Consider the following 16,091-nt stretch of genomic DNA (forward strand, 5'->3'; position numbering starts at 1 on the left):
ATTGTTGCACCAATCATCCAAATAATACACGTTTAAAAGTGACAAGCAATTGTTCTGTAAAGTTGGAGGGTCACCACAGACTTCCATAAGCTGCATCAGTAAGATGTTGCCAATAGGGAAGTTTATTGCATTACTCTTCATCTTGCAATATAATTCTGTGCCCTTTTAGACAACCATAATCCTTCCAGAGAAATAGGAGCGACATTAAAACAACACCTGTATGTAATTTCTTTTAAAGTTTTCTGTTCTCTTTAGGCATTCATGTCAAAACTATTTTCCTGAGTTTTCTTCCAGGCACAATCACTCAGGACATGCCCATCTTTTCCCTTGAATTTCAAACAAGTCTTGCCATTCAGCCAACAATTTCCTGAGAGCAATGCTTTTTGTTCTGATTCAAGTTCCCTCACATTCCTTTCTTCTATTGTTTCTCTCAGTTTTCTTCCAAGACTCACCCGAATTTTTCCAAGTTAGTTCCCACACGCAAAGCAATTTGCTCATTTCTTTTAAACAATCTCACAACTGTTTAGCCATTCAGATGACAAAGTTTGTTCCTACTTGATTGCCTACAGCTTAGTATAAGAGATATGATAACTGATGGTATCGGTTTTAGCACGTCTCATCATCAATTTTTGTAACACTCAGTTCAATATCTAAAATATAATTTGGTATATTATATTTATGATTGTGTTTCTACTTGGAAATCATTATGCTGTAAGTGTCATCTTCCTTTTCTTTAGGCCCCACTTAGGAATACTTTTTGTCAATCTCTTGCCTTTTTTTTCCCCTAGACAAATTTAAACCAGTTCTTCCTGAAGCAGACCAAATTGGCAAGAACTTAGAACAACTACTATAAAGTATATGCAGTCATCAGTAAAACACATTGCTGTCTCCTATAGTCTGCAAACAAACCACAGCATTAGAGTGCAATTTAAATCTGGAAGCTCATTATTACAAAATAAAATGAAGTCCTGCTAAGCCTGTCTTAAAAATGGTATTGTTAAATTCTATCAATTTTATTATTGCCAAACAATTTTTGCACCAAGTGTGTTTGGTTTATAACCTCTTAGCAAGTGCCAGACACTTGGGACATTCTTTCTCTGAGACTGGGACTTCTCTTCCCTGAAACACTTCACTGACAGCAATGGTTCTACGAGACAAATTAGGTCCTTCCTGAAACTTTCAATTCTTTCGTCTTTGAACAATACTTGTAAGCATCCTAGTAAATGAAAATTGGTAAATTTGCGAAGGACACTAATCAGACGCTACCTTCAACTATTCTATGTCTGTGAGCATTACTAAGAACAAAAACCCACCACAACACTGACATTAGCAGCCCTGTGGCTGAACATAAGCGAGCAGCAGCGCTGCTTACTCTACTTGAGTGCCCATTCCCTGTCTGGTAATTCAATGGCTACATCATTCACTGAGAACACTTCACATGAAATAACACAAAAATCAAAAGTAAAGATGCAAGTAGTTGAGCATCTTAAAAACACCTGAAGCTATTCGGTTGCATTTTTGTTGCTGTTAATTAAAGCAAGACCCCTTCTTAAAAGGGACAACACAGATGTACTCATTTTGAAGATTTTACAGTGTAATTAAGACTATCAAGGCATTAACTTACCTTGTCCACGCTCAAGGCTAACTTGGATTAAAGCAAAGCAGGCTTTTTCTAAATACTTCTGTCAAATACTTGCACACACGTGCAGGGAAATCTCAAACATGGCAAAGAATTCAAGAATCTACAATCTTTTTGGCTCAATACCGTAGCCATATGTTTCTACAATAATCACTTGCAGAGAAACAGCAGGCATTGACACACCATCATACACTTTTCAAAGCCAGAATATCATTAAAAAAGCTGATCACATTATCACAGCATTTATGTCAGGCCATTTGCAAACTCAGACATGCAACAACAAAGTGCTTAAGTTTGTTTGGAAATGAAAGAGAAAGTTGTCCAGAAGTCAGGAATTTGTCTTCTAATTGAAAATTCAGATTCCAGATCCACTTCTACAACAAGAACTATGTCATGGCGTGCACCACAGCCACTGTAGCACAAATGCAGTAGATTTCAATTACAGGAAATACTTTGAATAGTGCAAATACTGCGAATAGTGCAAATAACTGCGGTTATGCAACTGCATATACTTTCGTTATCTAAGGCAACTGCCAATTTTAAGAGTCACCGCTAACATATGTATTTGCAAACTTTCTCAGCATAGTTAATTTTGTTTCAGTAAATACATTTAAAAGTAAGTGTATTTAATGTGCATGACAGAGAATCCTGTAACTAAGAGTTACCATATATTCATGAGCTCAAGCTGCTTTCCCCAGACACCTCAATACCACATCTGTCCTTTCTTCATTTATATGTCTTAGTCAGCCTTACTGGACACCCAATGCGGCAACTCTTGCGGTGAAGGCTCCTTGTCTCGTTTTGAAACAATGAATTCCCTATGCTTTGGTTTATACGGTTACTTTGTTCTCTGGTTAATGACAGTCAAAATGTTTTTATCTGAAGTGGATTTGTCTCCTCATATATCTCAAAAGAATGCATTCTTACACATGCTAACATTATACAGGAGGGTGCCATGGCAGGGTTTTCTTCTATAGCTCAGATGCAAAAGGACTATTTCTACACCACTTGCTTCCATATGTTTGACAGTAAATTAAGCAGTATCAAATTCATAATAAACTGTACTGTTATTATGTTTTTGAAAAACTTAACTGAGTTTACTTTATTTGCAGAACTTTGGGGATTGATAATAAATTCAGCGAACGTGCTGTGACTAGCCACCCTACATGTGATCATCCATATGATGCCTACACCAAAAGCCTTTCAGTCGAGGCAGCTGATCACAGACTGTAGCATGGTGCATGCAACAAATCCAGCTGAGACCTTTCTAGAAACTAATTACATAGATTGCTTTAAGCACGATTGAACACCCTAACCCAGTCCTGGCTGTCCTCAACGAGGTTATGAAAGCATACAAACAAATTGCCATTCATGACATCCCCCAAAAGTATTAAATCTAGGTCTTTCACTTAAATTAGTCTTTCCTGCTGACTGGTTAAGAAGCCTCTACTTCCAGGCACAATTAGCACACAGCGCATATTCATCCCCATTTGGCTAACCTGAATAAAGAAGGAAGACAATATTTCCCTCCTTATCATTCCCATCCCTTGTTTTCCATCCCATACCTATACATTAATGATATTTTATCTATGGTTCTCAACCCATCATATACTCTTTCTTTGCCTGCCATCCCTTTTGTTTCGTTATAATCTCCAATCAGCATCTGTACTCCCACTTGTAGTAACACTGTGGCTTTAGTCACAGCAAAAGACACAGGAAAAAAAAAAAACATTAAGGGGTTGTTTTGGTTTTTGCTTTGTCTTTCACCTGCAAAAAATACAGGGGGAACTTGCAGTTTCCCTGGGCAAATGGGGAACAAAGTAGCCATGTTGAATACATAAACAAGATCACAAAATATTCAAGCAGTTGGAGCAGCTGTAGAATTATAGTACAGGATTCCCCAAAGTTAATTACTCTAAAAACCAAATCTTTTTATCTTCCCCAATTCTTTATCAAGGCAATTGTAAACGAGAGTTTTCCCAGTTATAGCAATGGCCATTTCCCATCAATTCAGCATACGTTTACTCAAAAGCTTGAAGGAAAACTAGGTAAGTTTCTTTCACAGTGAAGGTTTGTTGAAGCATTTTGTATTTTCAATAGTGGAAATACTAAAAGATTAAGTAACCATGGGCATCTGCACATGTACATTTTTTAGGTTCTGCTAACCAGTATTAGAGACTCTTCCAACTTTAGTAAAGGCTTCCTTTTAATTTCTTGTAATTACAACAGGAGTACGAACAGCTGAGGACATTTCAAATACAGCTGTAAAACACTGCAGGGTGTGGTGCTCTTATGAAATCAAGACACAGGCCTGAAATCTTGTCTCTTTTTTTTTTTTTTTTTTTTTTTTTTTTGAAGTATTTCTTTACCCAGTAATGGCGCCAACCTGGATTCTGCAACCCTACATAAATCACTGCCAGTTGTGGCTAAGCTGTAATGTTAACCAACCAATTTAAAACCATTACTGACATAGAAACATGTATTTAGAGATTTTGTGCCAACTATGAAACCACACAGTTTTTCAATCATGTGAACAGGATACTCTATATGGAATGCTAAATACTAAAAGCCACATTGGTTTTTGGGGTTACCTTTCTTGATTGCTCAGTTTGGCATAGAGGGCTTTTACCAGCTCTGGACATTTCAGCAAATGGTCTGTAACAATCAAGAACCTAAAGAGGAAAAAAAAAAAAGTGTTACTGATGCTACAAAAACAGCATCTACATTTACTCCAAATGGTGATGATTTCACTTGTAGATGGCCATGTGACATGCTTCTGGTCCTATTTGCTAATAGATACAAATTGTCGCAAAATAATTGTGCATTACTCTGCAGTATTTTTTCCTAATACAGCAATGGCCATTTCCCAGCAATTCAGCACACTTTTACTCAAATGCTTGAAGGAAAGCTGGATAGAGTCTTTTGCCCATCATACAAAAGGCACACAACAAGTCAAATAATAAAACACTCATCCAATTGTTTATGCGTCTTAGCAAAAAGCCAAAGTTCAAGCTTGAAAACTATTATGCTACTCATCACAACAGTGTTTGTAAACACAACAAACAGTCAAAAAGGTGCCCAAATAATTTCTCTTTTAAAAAAAAAAAATCCTAACAAAGCATGAAAGCAAATGGAAACTTCTTTGTCAGACACAAGGCAGCAAAATACTGTTCTCAACTTACAAAAAATACCCTCCTTGTGTAATAGGAACCTAAGATGATAACCAAATCTACCTCCTTGCTCTATGAGGCAGGTAGGTGTGGTCAGTCTGCTTTTGTGCTAATGCCAGTATTTACACTGATCATTTTCCCAAGCACCATTCACAGCAGTCAATACCAGATGCTAGTCATTTAATTTCAACCCAGACGTACTCTCAGCATTATGGAGAAAAAAACAAAGTATGTAAAAATACTTTTCTCCTCAAATTACATTCCTATGAGTACTGACAGGGTTATATACGCTGCATAGGCATACACATACTAAACTATACATTTTTAAAGCAGTGTGTCTACCTACTAAGTATAAAATAACTATAGGTCAAATCTCTGAGCATCCTCTGAACCGATGAAGCTACTGAGAAAGAATAGCTAAAATAATATGAACCAAGCGATTTAAATATTCCCTCCACCTCCTCCCTGCTTTTCACTTTGCTGACAGCCTTTTATTTTGTGTATCTGTAACCCACTACATAGCTAACAGGAAGATCACATAGAAGCCTTCCAACTGCAACGAAGTATTTTTTGGACAAATACTCAATGACAATTGGGGAAATAGAAGAATAAGAGGTCCAGAAGATTAATAGCTATTATATTTCTAACGGTAACTGTGGACTTAGCCAGCATCTGGTTCAGTTACTGTAAACTAGGCATTTTTAAGAGGAGGGAAAAGAAAAGCTATTTTGTGCTGTGCTTTTTTTTTTTAACTGATATTTATACACACATTCAAGGAAAAGAATAGTATAGGCATAGAGCAGCCTAGCATTGATTCAAGAGTTTCTCAACACAAATTTGAGCCTACAGACTTCCCCAAAGTCAACAGCAGAAATGTATTCCAACTGAGCAGCGCAGACTGAGACATAACAACTGAATCAAGCCATCTGCAGGGCAGTCAAGGGGAGCACTTCTACTGTTCCTGAACCAACAATTCATGGTATACGAGCCATCCACAGTTAAACCTTCAGAATGGTAACATCTGACTTTATTTTTCAGGGATTTGAGTAGAAGCAAAGGCTTTTATCTGGAGCTGCAAAAAAAAAAAGCATAATAATCGGAGTTGTGCAGAACACAGCACTTAACCTCATAATGTACAAATTTCAGCTGACAATGAATTATGGTAAAACTGCATTTAAGGAGACAATCCGAAACCAGATTTTTCAATTTTGCAGTTGGGACTATGAATTTAAATCTTAATTTTCACAATTAACATTACTTTGAGGAAATCTTCTTGACTATTTGCCGTGTAGTTAAAAAGTGATCAATACTTAACACAAAAAGATCTAATGCTATTAGGTGCACACTAGTTATTACCCTTTCGAAGTGGAAGACCTGTATTTTCGTCATTACTTGGGTCTACACTCTTGTATTTATTCACACACATCTTCCACATTCTGTGGACTAGACCTCTATTGCTTCAGGAGCTCGCAGAATTTCAGAATAAATTTTCTGCTTATAAAGGAGCACAGACTTCTGTATCTGCTTCTTACTCTTTTAATTTCACGACATGATGTAACACCTCAGAAATTTCTGCTTCTGCATTTTAGTTTCTCTTTTACGTTTTACACTTCCTGCATTACAGTATCATAAAGAACAGAGCACCAGCATATTTTGTAAGAGCATCATCAAGAGATAACAGAAGAATTAGTAGTGGAATAAAGCACTTTCAACTCTTGCTACCATGCCCAGAAGTTTTGGTGGTAGTTAAGCAAGGATGCCTCAAATTAAATCTAATATCTTTAGTCCTCAGCTCTCCTGTTTTTCATTTGGGGCAGGGGAGAAGAAGAGGAAAAGTAAGACCATCCACAACTTTCAAATAAAAAAAGATGTTCAGTTTTGGGTTACCAACTGAATATGGCATTTCAGATGCACACAAAAGACTTTGGTAGGAGATTTAAACTCTCTTTGGGGGCCAACAGCAGAACCACTGGGATAAACTGAGGACCACTGTAATTTAGCAAAGGAAATGGTGAAAACTAAAGTTGTTATGCAAGCGTAACACAGTAACAAATGAACAGTGTTAAATATGCCAATTTTCTTTACTTTTAAAAAATTGTTTGGCTAAAATCCTAAAAAAATCAAGTGCTTACATAGTAGATAAATACAGGAGGAGATGTTCAGTTCATACACTGCACAATAGCACAAGGGCTGCATTGTACCAAATTGAATTTGAGAAGCAGCCAAGATGAAATGGTATAAGCTACATTTGCGCTCACTATATTCCAAATGACCACTAAGCTTGCTCCAATCAAAGCCGGGTGTAAGCAATCAACTTTATCATCAATTGTCATGCTCCATATTAAGTTGATTTGATCCCATTAGCAAGTTCAGAAAACAGTGTCCTCGGTCTCAGAAAATGAGGAAGAAACCCCCTACAAATGTTTTAGAAGAAAGAAGTAAAGAAATGGCAATTCTCTATTTGATCAGCAAACTTCTGATTTCAAAACCAAAGGCATTTTTCATCATCCTACTGTAATGACAGTCTATCCAAAATATTCTGTAAGAATGAAACAGCTATTTTTACTGTAGTTTAGCAAACAAATGTAACAAATCACCCAAATTTTGAAGAAAAAAAAGAAGACAGTTTAAACAGATAACCTTTCAAAGCTGTATCACCAGCCTTTTTAGATGCTAAAAAAGCAATATGCATGATGAGGAATTGTTTGGGACCAGAACATATTTTAGAAGTAATTTTTGTCCTTGCACAAGAATATAAGCACCCTATCAAAACTATTTAAAAAACAATTACAAGTATAAAGCTATTTAATAACAAATGAAACACATTTGCTGCCACAAAGACCTCCGTAAACTAGATAATTCATCCCGCTTAAACAGCGGCACTTCTCACTCAAAAGAAGAATAAGGAACACATTTCCAGATTTAAGGCTCAACCCCATGTATCACATACTCCTCTCCTGATCTGAATCAAGCATGACAGTGAACATCCTTCCATCTTCAAAAGGTGTTATCCACAATGAATGCATCCTCTTTACAGGCCACCATACTATCCACCAAGTCAACTCTCAGGTCAAGAAGACTGAGTTCAGATTATCTGTAGTAGTTCTCTGACTCGGAAGACGTTCCCATTCAATTTGATAGCTACATTTGAAAGGCACTAAAAAGAGAGCTATTGTTACTTATGCACGAAGTTGGAATAATTTTCTTCTGAAGAGATACAAAGAAAAAAACTGGAAGATGATTAGCAATACAATCACTTCCTGCTCCCCCTTCTCCACAACATAAACAAGAAGAAAGAGGTGACAAGATAAATAAACGTGTGGGGTTCGGTTTGAAAAATTGATGAAATCTGTGCCAATACGCTGCTACTGCAAATAGAAAGCAGAAGGCACTCAGATCTCTACAATTAAGAAAATTAAGGAAACTTTTCCAGTTGTCAGTACTATTTAAAACTACAGTTGAACTTGGAACCTGCAATGTAACTCCAACTTTCCTGGAATTAAAAATAATAATTACTTTCTGGAGAGTAGAAGAAGGGGGCAGGGAACACCCTAAACTGTCAGTGAGAAGAGACAGAGTTGACAGCCCCAAATGAATAAAATAAAATTTAAGAAAATAAATTTTAAAAAAGGTAACAATTTCTGGTTTCTCCACCACATGCATACCAATTAAGCAACTGAGAAGTTCTATCTTTGCCTTTAAATCTGTGCCCACGGGCAAGACTCCTTGCCACAGGAGCACTAGTTTCTGTCCACACTTCTTTCCATAAGCCAGGACAAAATAACCAAAGGCAAAAAACGGGGAGGGGGAGCCCCACATCCTAATCTTTACAGTCATCATTGAGCTGTGGTTTCAAAAAGAAAAAGTGGATGTTCAAAAAAATCTTACTTCCAATGCCAAACAGCTGACCACACTCTTAATATCATTTTTCTGGAAGCCAAAAGGCATATTACGCCTCCCATTTTAAAATGGAGGATTTTTTGTTCCTTGCTCTTCAGGAATCAAAAATACAACCTGTTTTTTCTTTCCATAGTAGCTACACTGCCCCATGCACACACTTGGAAAAACTGATGACACAAGCTATATTCTCATCTCTAATGGAACCACCAAAGTATTTCTAAAATAAACAGCTTTTAGAATACACATTGGTCTCGGTTAGGATAAATTATAATGTAATTTTGTACTACTTTTTCCTAATTATTTTACAAAACACATATGTTTGCAGGTTCAATATTCTAAAATAGATCTCTCGTGGCATTCTGCGCTGGTTTCTCTTCTAAATACAGTAGCTTCTAAACTGTGTGACACACTTTTCTGCTGTTGATTAATACAAACTGAAAAGGGAGTGGATGTGTGGGGAAACACAGAGGAATGACTTTTTAAAGGCTCCATAATTTTCCAGAGCCTAAGGCATAGCTCTCTGCATGTTTTAAGAAAAAGCTTTTACTGAAGAAAGAAAAAGAAAAAGAAAAAGAAAAAGAAAAAGAAAAAGAAAAAGAAAAAGAAAAAGAAAAAGAAAAAGAAAAAGAAAAAGAAAAAGAAAAAGAAAAAGAAAAAGAAAAAGGAAAAGGAAAAGGAAAAGGAAAAGGAAAAGGAAAAGGAAAAGGAAAAGAAAAAGGAAAAAGGAAAAAGGAAAAAGGAAAAAGGAAAAAGGAAAAAGGAAAAAGGAAAAAGGAAAAGAAAAGGCACTGCTTGGCAAGCTTTTAGCATATTGCACATGTGACACAAGATGCTGCTTGTGTTTTCTTCTTCCTTTGGAACAGCAAGGGAGTTTGGTACAGAAGACTCATCAGACCTTTTTTCAGACATAGACATTAAGAGTGAATAGGAAATACATTTCAGTTACTGAACAGTGCATTCCAGTGTATGTAAAGGAAGGATATGTCCAGTTCCCTGATAGCATCCTTTGTTAGGCAGCAGCTGTTAAAAGAAAGCAGCACTAGGAAAAGAGAATCAGCTTATGGAGTAAGTATACTTGCTTACATGTTTTAGATATGTTCAACTTAGTACGTCAACACTTCAGAAGAATTAAATCAGCATACCACTACAGAGGTATATTGGAAAGACGGGAAAATACACAGAAAATAAATTATTGTCTCCCAAGGGCTTGAAAATGATGCTCATCCCTTTGAATAGAAACAGAAGATGGAACATATGGGTAGAGAAAGCAGAACCAAGAGAGGCATAATGCATAAAGACTGATCACAGTTTGAGACAGATCTTCTGCTGTTAGGGAACAGATATAAAGGAACTAAGTAATTCTAAAAGAAAAAATAAAAGAGATCATAAGAGGGTGTAAGCAACAGAACCGCAGTTGAAAGGTTTAAAAACCTTCCGCAAGGAAGTATTTTAGAGAGAATGCTAATCCCACAACTGTGATCATGAGCAGAGCAAGCTGGAAGCAACAGATCATAACCAACCCATGAAAGGGGGAGCCTATGTTGAAGGACAAGGTCTCAGGACTAAAGATGGGACAGGAATGGTCACTCATGCACCAGGCTGTAGCAGCATTGAAGTTTTTCAACAAAGTTAGAGGGTATTAATTCTTAAGCTAATAACCTAGATAGTAGCTGCATGTTGCAAAGAACAACACATTTTCTAGAAGACAAATGCACAGCAAAGAACCGTCAAGGAGATAGGATCATTTAATTAGTGTATGCCATAAATCAAATCAAAGAAAGGAAACTAACTTGTTTCTGCAGAGCCAGTGTCTCTGCAAAGACATACGCTTTGAAGTATGTTCTGTAACATCATACTCCTTGGAGCTTTCTGAGAGCAGCAAGCTCTGGGCACTCTTTGCAAGCCCAACTACAGATCCAACCATTCAGGACAAGACAGGTAAGTTTCAACGGCTTTCATTCCAGAAAACTTCCAGTTTCTTCTTGCTCTAAGATTTTAGCCAAGAGCTACAAAACAAAGGCGTATACAGCCAGTCAGGCAGTGTTTTGAAGAACCTCAGTTGGAGATACACAATCTGCCTCCTCAGACGACTGCTCTTGGGAATTAGACCAGCAGCAGCAACCTCGGAAGAGCTCCTAGTATTCAAGATTACAGGACTGCTAGCCTGAAACAAGTTCAGGAGCCATGTTGACTAGAAGTTTAGAGGCAGTTTAAAAATACATTGACTTATATATGTTAATTAATATTATTTTAAAATGCCACTCAGCATCTAGTATTAAAGATGGCAAAGGTAGCAACATTAAAAAAATCTTGGAGCTATTTAGAGGATCAAGCTTCTAAAACAAAAAAAGGAGGAGGTATCAGTTCTTAAATCAAGAAAATATTTATTAAATGTGTGAATTACATTTGCAACTTCATAGATTTCAGTGATAGAAGCATTTCTGATGCTTTCAAGTAACCACAAGCTTTATGAAATGCGCTTTCAGACCATCTAGTCTGGATAAACAGGTATAATCATACAAAGACGGAATACAAAATTTGACCAGGGCATTCCTTATAGAACTGACTTCCTTCTTAAATTTATTAACTATTTCTTAGCTCGTAGCACGCCACAGAAAATACTTAATAAAAAGTGTATCACTCATGAAGACACACTTAGGCGTGCACCACAGCACTGTTACCTCCCTTTCTTCCAAGTTCCGAGGCAATTTTTGTTATGCTGTCAATCTATAACCACATTCTAAAAATGCATCAGTGCTTACAGTCTCAAGATCTCACTATGCTGATCTGCAAAATAGCTCTCCTCTGTTTCAAAAATTGCTTAGAAAGTGGATAGCTTGGCTTTCCATCATTGACTAGATTCAGAAGTCATTAAACTGAAGCCTTATCTCCCATAACCCACCCCTCTCAAGAAGTATAGCCAACACTTCAGAAATTCCCTCTTCCCTGACAGAAAATCCTTGTCTTCTACTGAACACTTTGTGATTCAAGAAGTAGGTAACTGTGACAGGAAAATTCCAGAAAGCTACATCCTGCCTTTCAAGTCGCTTCCTCCACTCTCTTTAACTGGGAGAGGGGTTTATGGCAGACCAAAGAGGAACTGCAAAAGGCCCAACACCAACAGCTCCTTCTAAAAAAGGAGCTCTGAGGAACTGCTCAAAATAATCTCAGATTTCCTCTGACAAAATCTCCCTACAGAAGTACTCCGAGACTGGAGGGAGAAGCAAAAGGCATCACACTTGGAAAGAGGTTCCTCCTGAACTTTCCCTAAGGACTCTTCCAGCTTGGAAATGGAAAACTGGACTCTAAACATGAACGTGGGATCATGAACAGAGGAGGAATTCCCAATTCACCAAAAAAAAAAATAAAATAAAATAAAATTTAAAGATGTGCTTGCCCTCCTGTGATGGGTGAAGAGTAGAAAACCCAACATGTGCTAGCCAAATGGAGTAGTGAGGACCCCTTGGGAGAGACTACAGCTCAGCCAATGACCTCAAATACAAATATTTGTCCTGGATGTCCTCTCTCTGTCCTAACGGTTCATGGCAGCAACAGTAAAAATAACTTTAGCATCATTAAGTGTTTATTTGTGGAATTCATTGGATACTAACTTAGAAGAACATTAAGTCATAAATTTCAGTGCACAATAAAAGAAAAGGGAATGAAATAATGAATAAAAGTTTTGCCTATAGCCAAAAGTTGCCTTGTTATATTTTCAATACCTAAAACCAGCATTTGACAGCAAGAAAGCCCAGCCAAGAGGAATAAACACACGTGGCATTCACTTTTTATTCACTGTAATACGAAACCGGATGCTCCTGCTGAGAGACAAGAAGGTAGGCAGGAATGAAGTAATACTTTTAACTTTAAAAGTAAGAACATCTTAATTTCAGTCATTTGTGAGTCCAGCAGTGAGCATAGCCTCCTGGAAGAAGAACAGTTTGTATTTTGGCTCAGCCATATAATGCCGTAACAGCCGCTTAAAAATGGTTGCTGTGATCTTTGTTAGCTGTGGTGCAAGGGACCCAAATCTTTACAACAGAGTACTGGCTCTGTTGCAAATACTGCAGTTATGTAAATTCATTTAAGCAATCATAGTGGTATGTACTACAGTGAAAGATGAAGTACAGCTCCAAATTTTCAATTAATTCCTGACAAAATATTTTTTCTACAGTCCAGCCAGAGGCGCGTCCAAAGCTTAGCTTCAACTTCATAAGAAAGGGGACAGAAATCTTTTTACACACTTTTACCCAAGTATGTCTCAGGCATACTCTTCCATATCACAAAGTAACATAGTTACTTGATTGGTGGGGCAGGGGGGAAAGGGCAGTACTTTAGCAATGAATCAAGAATTAGTTCAAACCTCTAAGATTATACGCAATGATAAAAATCGACACCAAAGCAACAGCGCTAATACACCAGAGTCCAAACTTAGTCTAAACATATCCTCAAAGCAGCAATGACTGTGTCTTTCATACACCTATTCGCAGAAAACTGCAATTCATTCAATATCCAAACATGCTTAAGAAATAGAAGGCTCTAATGAAAGAACACCTATTATCGGCGTACGGCACATGCAAACCTACACAATTTCACAAACTATCCTAAAAGAGACAGCATTACTACATGCGAGGACTAACACTGACCCAAGGACAAAGCTTAGCTTTTCACTCATCATTGTCAAAAAAAATGTTCTTATATTCAAGACAAGAATGTTCAGCTTTCATCAGCCAAAGTAAATAACATTACTTCTACCAAAATGAGAAATTCTGTTTACTGTTCAGCTTTTGTGTTCACAGCAATGTATGCATTAAGAAGCCATTTCTGGACACTGCCTGCTCTGTCTGATCACATGAACAGAGCAGCACTTTACGCTAGTAAATGGAGAGCTGTGAAAAATTCACAACAGTTTTCTACAGAAAATAGGTGCAACATGGCTGGCACATTCGGAGAAGCAGCAGAGAAAACTGCTCTAGGATGCCAGACACAAGAAAGTCAGCAGAAGAGCTGGCTACCTTGCTTCCTGCTGCTTAGCAATAAGAAATGAAGCAAGCAACAGAAGGTATCATCACTACATTACACAACTGTACCCATCCATGCTTACCTCACAGTAGAAAGATTAATGCTAATAAAAGAAACGGGCTTTCAGACTCAACTCAAGACTACCCTCAACACAAACCTATTCTAAGATTCTAGAAAAAAAGAGAAAACTGGGATTTGGACTGGGAGGTTCAGCCATGTGACATCAGGTGTAATACTCGTAAAGACTCATACAGCACGTGCTTTACAAATGGAAAAAATGATAGAAAGAAGATAGAATAATGATAGAATGATAGAAAGAAGAGGGAGAGAAAAATGATGCAAAGAAGAATCTGAGTTACAAGCAGCAGGTACCTTGTGAAAACATAGTCAGCTATTCATAGGATTAAGTGAATATTAATTTAAGTAATGTAAAGTCAAACTAAGAACAACCTGTTACCTATGAAATACATGCTGCATTAATACTGCCACGATAACAAGAAAAAAAAAACTCTCGATAACTGCAAGACTTTACAATGATTGATCTACTTGTAACAAGACTACTGACTTTGTATGCTCTTCCAAACCTTTAACTACGCAGAAATACACCGCACCATAGAGGCTCACTAGCTGCATGTATGATCTAAGATAAAAAAACATTACATTAGTGTGACACGCTGACCTATGGCTAACTGGAAAAGGGGAGAAAAGAAATAAAAAAAGAAAGAAAAATCATAACTAAAACCAAGAAAAAAAAAAAGACTGTTTAAGTAAGCGTTGTGTAAGGAATGGTATGCACTAGCAGATTTCCATTTTTTTTTTTCTTTCCAATAAAAAAGGATGTGAAAATGTTACTTTCTTACCTCCCTGTCCCAAGTACACCAGAGATAACTACATGTATTCTAATATATAAATATCTTACTTTCTTTCAGGATGGAATAGCTTTTTTTTTAATTAAAAAAAAATCTGATAGGAAGAAAGAACATATTTTGCCATTTAAATTACCCTCAGCCATGACAAATATTGTCTCACAATAAGAACAGATGAACATGAGGGAGAACCAAAGACTAAATGTATTTCTTCAGATGGGAGATACAAGAAATGGAGCATTAGAAGAACAAATTAAGTGAAGATCAAGAAACAGGGGAGAAATAAGTACAAGATGAATCACAAAAAGGCTCCAGAGTTACAGAGAGACAGAAAAATCACCCCCTTCCTAGCAAGGAATGATCTTTTTCATTTTCAAGGTAATGCTGTTTGAATACCTATTCAATGCTTGATACTGCACTGCTATAATACACGTTTTGGTTTAGATTTTGCACTTGTGAATGCACTTTACCTGTGTTGACTTGAAGACAGCGCCAACATTATTGAAACACTTCCATTTATAATTCGGTTCAAGACGACTGTATAAAATGCCAAGAAACTTACACTACAAACTCATTACTTTTTCTTTCAGTTGCAAAAACTGATAATGAGCTTTGAGACTTAATTAGCCAGTGTTAAAGTACTATGAAAGAAAACCAAATGTATTGGCTTTTTTTTAATGTCTGGAAGATATTCAAATGCCTTTTTGTATATTCCCTATATGAGGAACTTGGTGTTCTGACATTAGAGGGCAAACATTCTTCAACTGCCTTATGGCAGGACTAGAATTACTCTTTTGTCTTTTCCTTCCTCGTGGTCTTATATCTTGTATGGAAGTTTGCCCCTTTTTAATTTCAAGACTACTCCGAAGAGAGACTGTTTTCCACCCACATCAAACATCCATAGTGGAGGTAAGACATTTTCATCATAACATCAACAGAATAAACTTCAGACTTGAAAGATCAGGGAAATTGATACTTCAGCATTTATTTTGATGCAGCATTTATCCTGCAATTACCTCCAAAATATAAATTTAACACTGTAACAACCTCTTCCCACTCTTCCTGGCTTTCATATCTCAGCCAAAATACATTTCAGCATATCTTCAATACATAAAGAAAATGAAGGATAATCAAGATAATTATCTGAAAAGCAATCTTTCACATGTGTTTATATTGACAGATGCCAAAACTAAAGACTCAGTTTGTCACTTTTGAAATAGAAGTCTGGTTGCCTAACCCTGCAACTTTAAGTCTGCTTTCTGAAAATTATTTATGTCCTAAGCAAATTGACCTGGTTATGAAAAAAGCCCAGCCACAAACAAATTTTAAAGTCATTTTTTCAGTACAAAAGCAAACTAGTAAATGACATTTGCTTTTCATTCAATCATCTTAACTCTGTTTACAGACTTTCCAAATAACTACTAAAACCCTGACAATTCTTCCTAATTAAATTTTGAATTTATACATGACTATCAAAAGAATGCTACAAAAACA

At 36.8% G+C, this 16,091-nt stretch overlaps 1 protein-coding gene across 1 annotated transcript in view; it reads right to left on the reverse strand.

The window, feature by feature from the left end:
* ATXN10 (ataxin 10) overlaps window positions 1-16,091 on the reverse strand; it is a 109,699-nt gene that overhangs the window by 62,186 nt on the left and 31,422 nt on the right. The window contains exon 6 of the mRNA XM_074590396.1: window positions 4,231-4,311. Coding sequence (XP_074446497.1) covers window positions 4,231-4,311 — 81 coding nt within the window. The remainder of the gene's footprint in view (window positions 1-4,230; window positions 4,312-16,091) is intronic.

The sequence above is a fragment of the Larus michahellis genome, chromosome 1 (genome assembly GCF_964199755.1).
Source record: "Larus michahellis chromosome 1, bLarMic1.1, whole genome shotgun sequence".
In the NCBI taxonomy this organism is placed as follows: Eukaryota; Metazoa; Chordata; class Aves; order Charadriiformes; family Laridae; genus Larus; species Larus michahellis.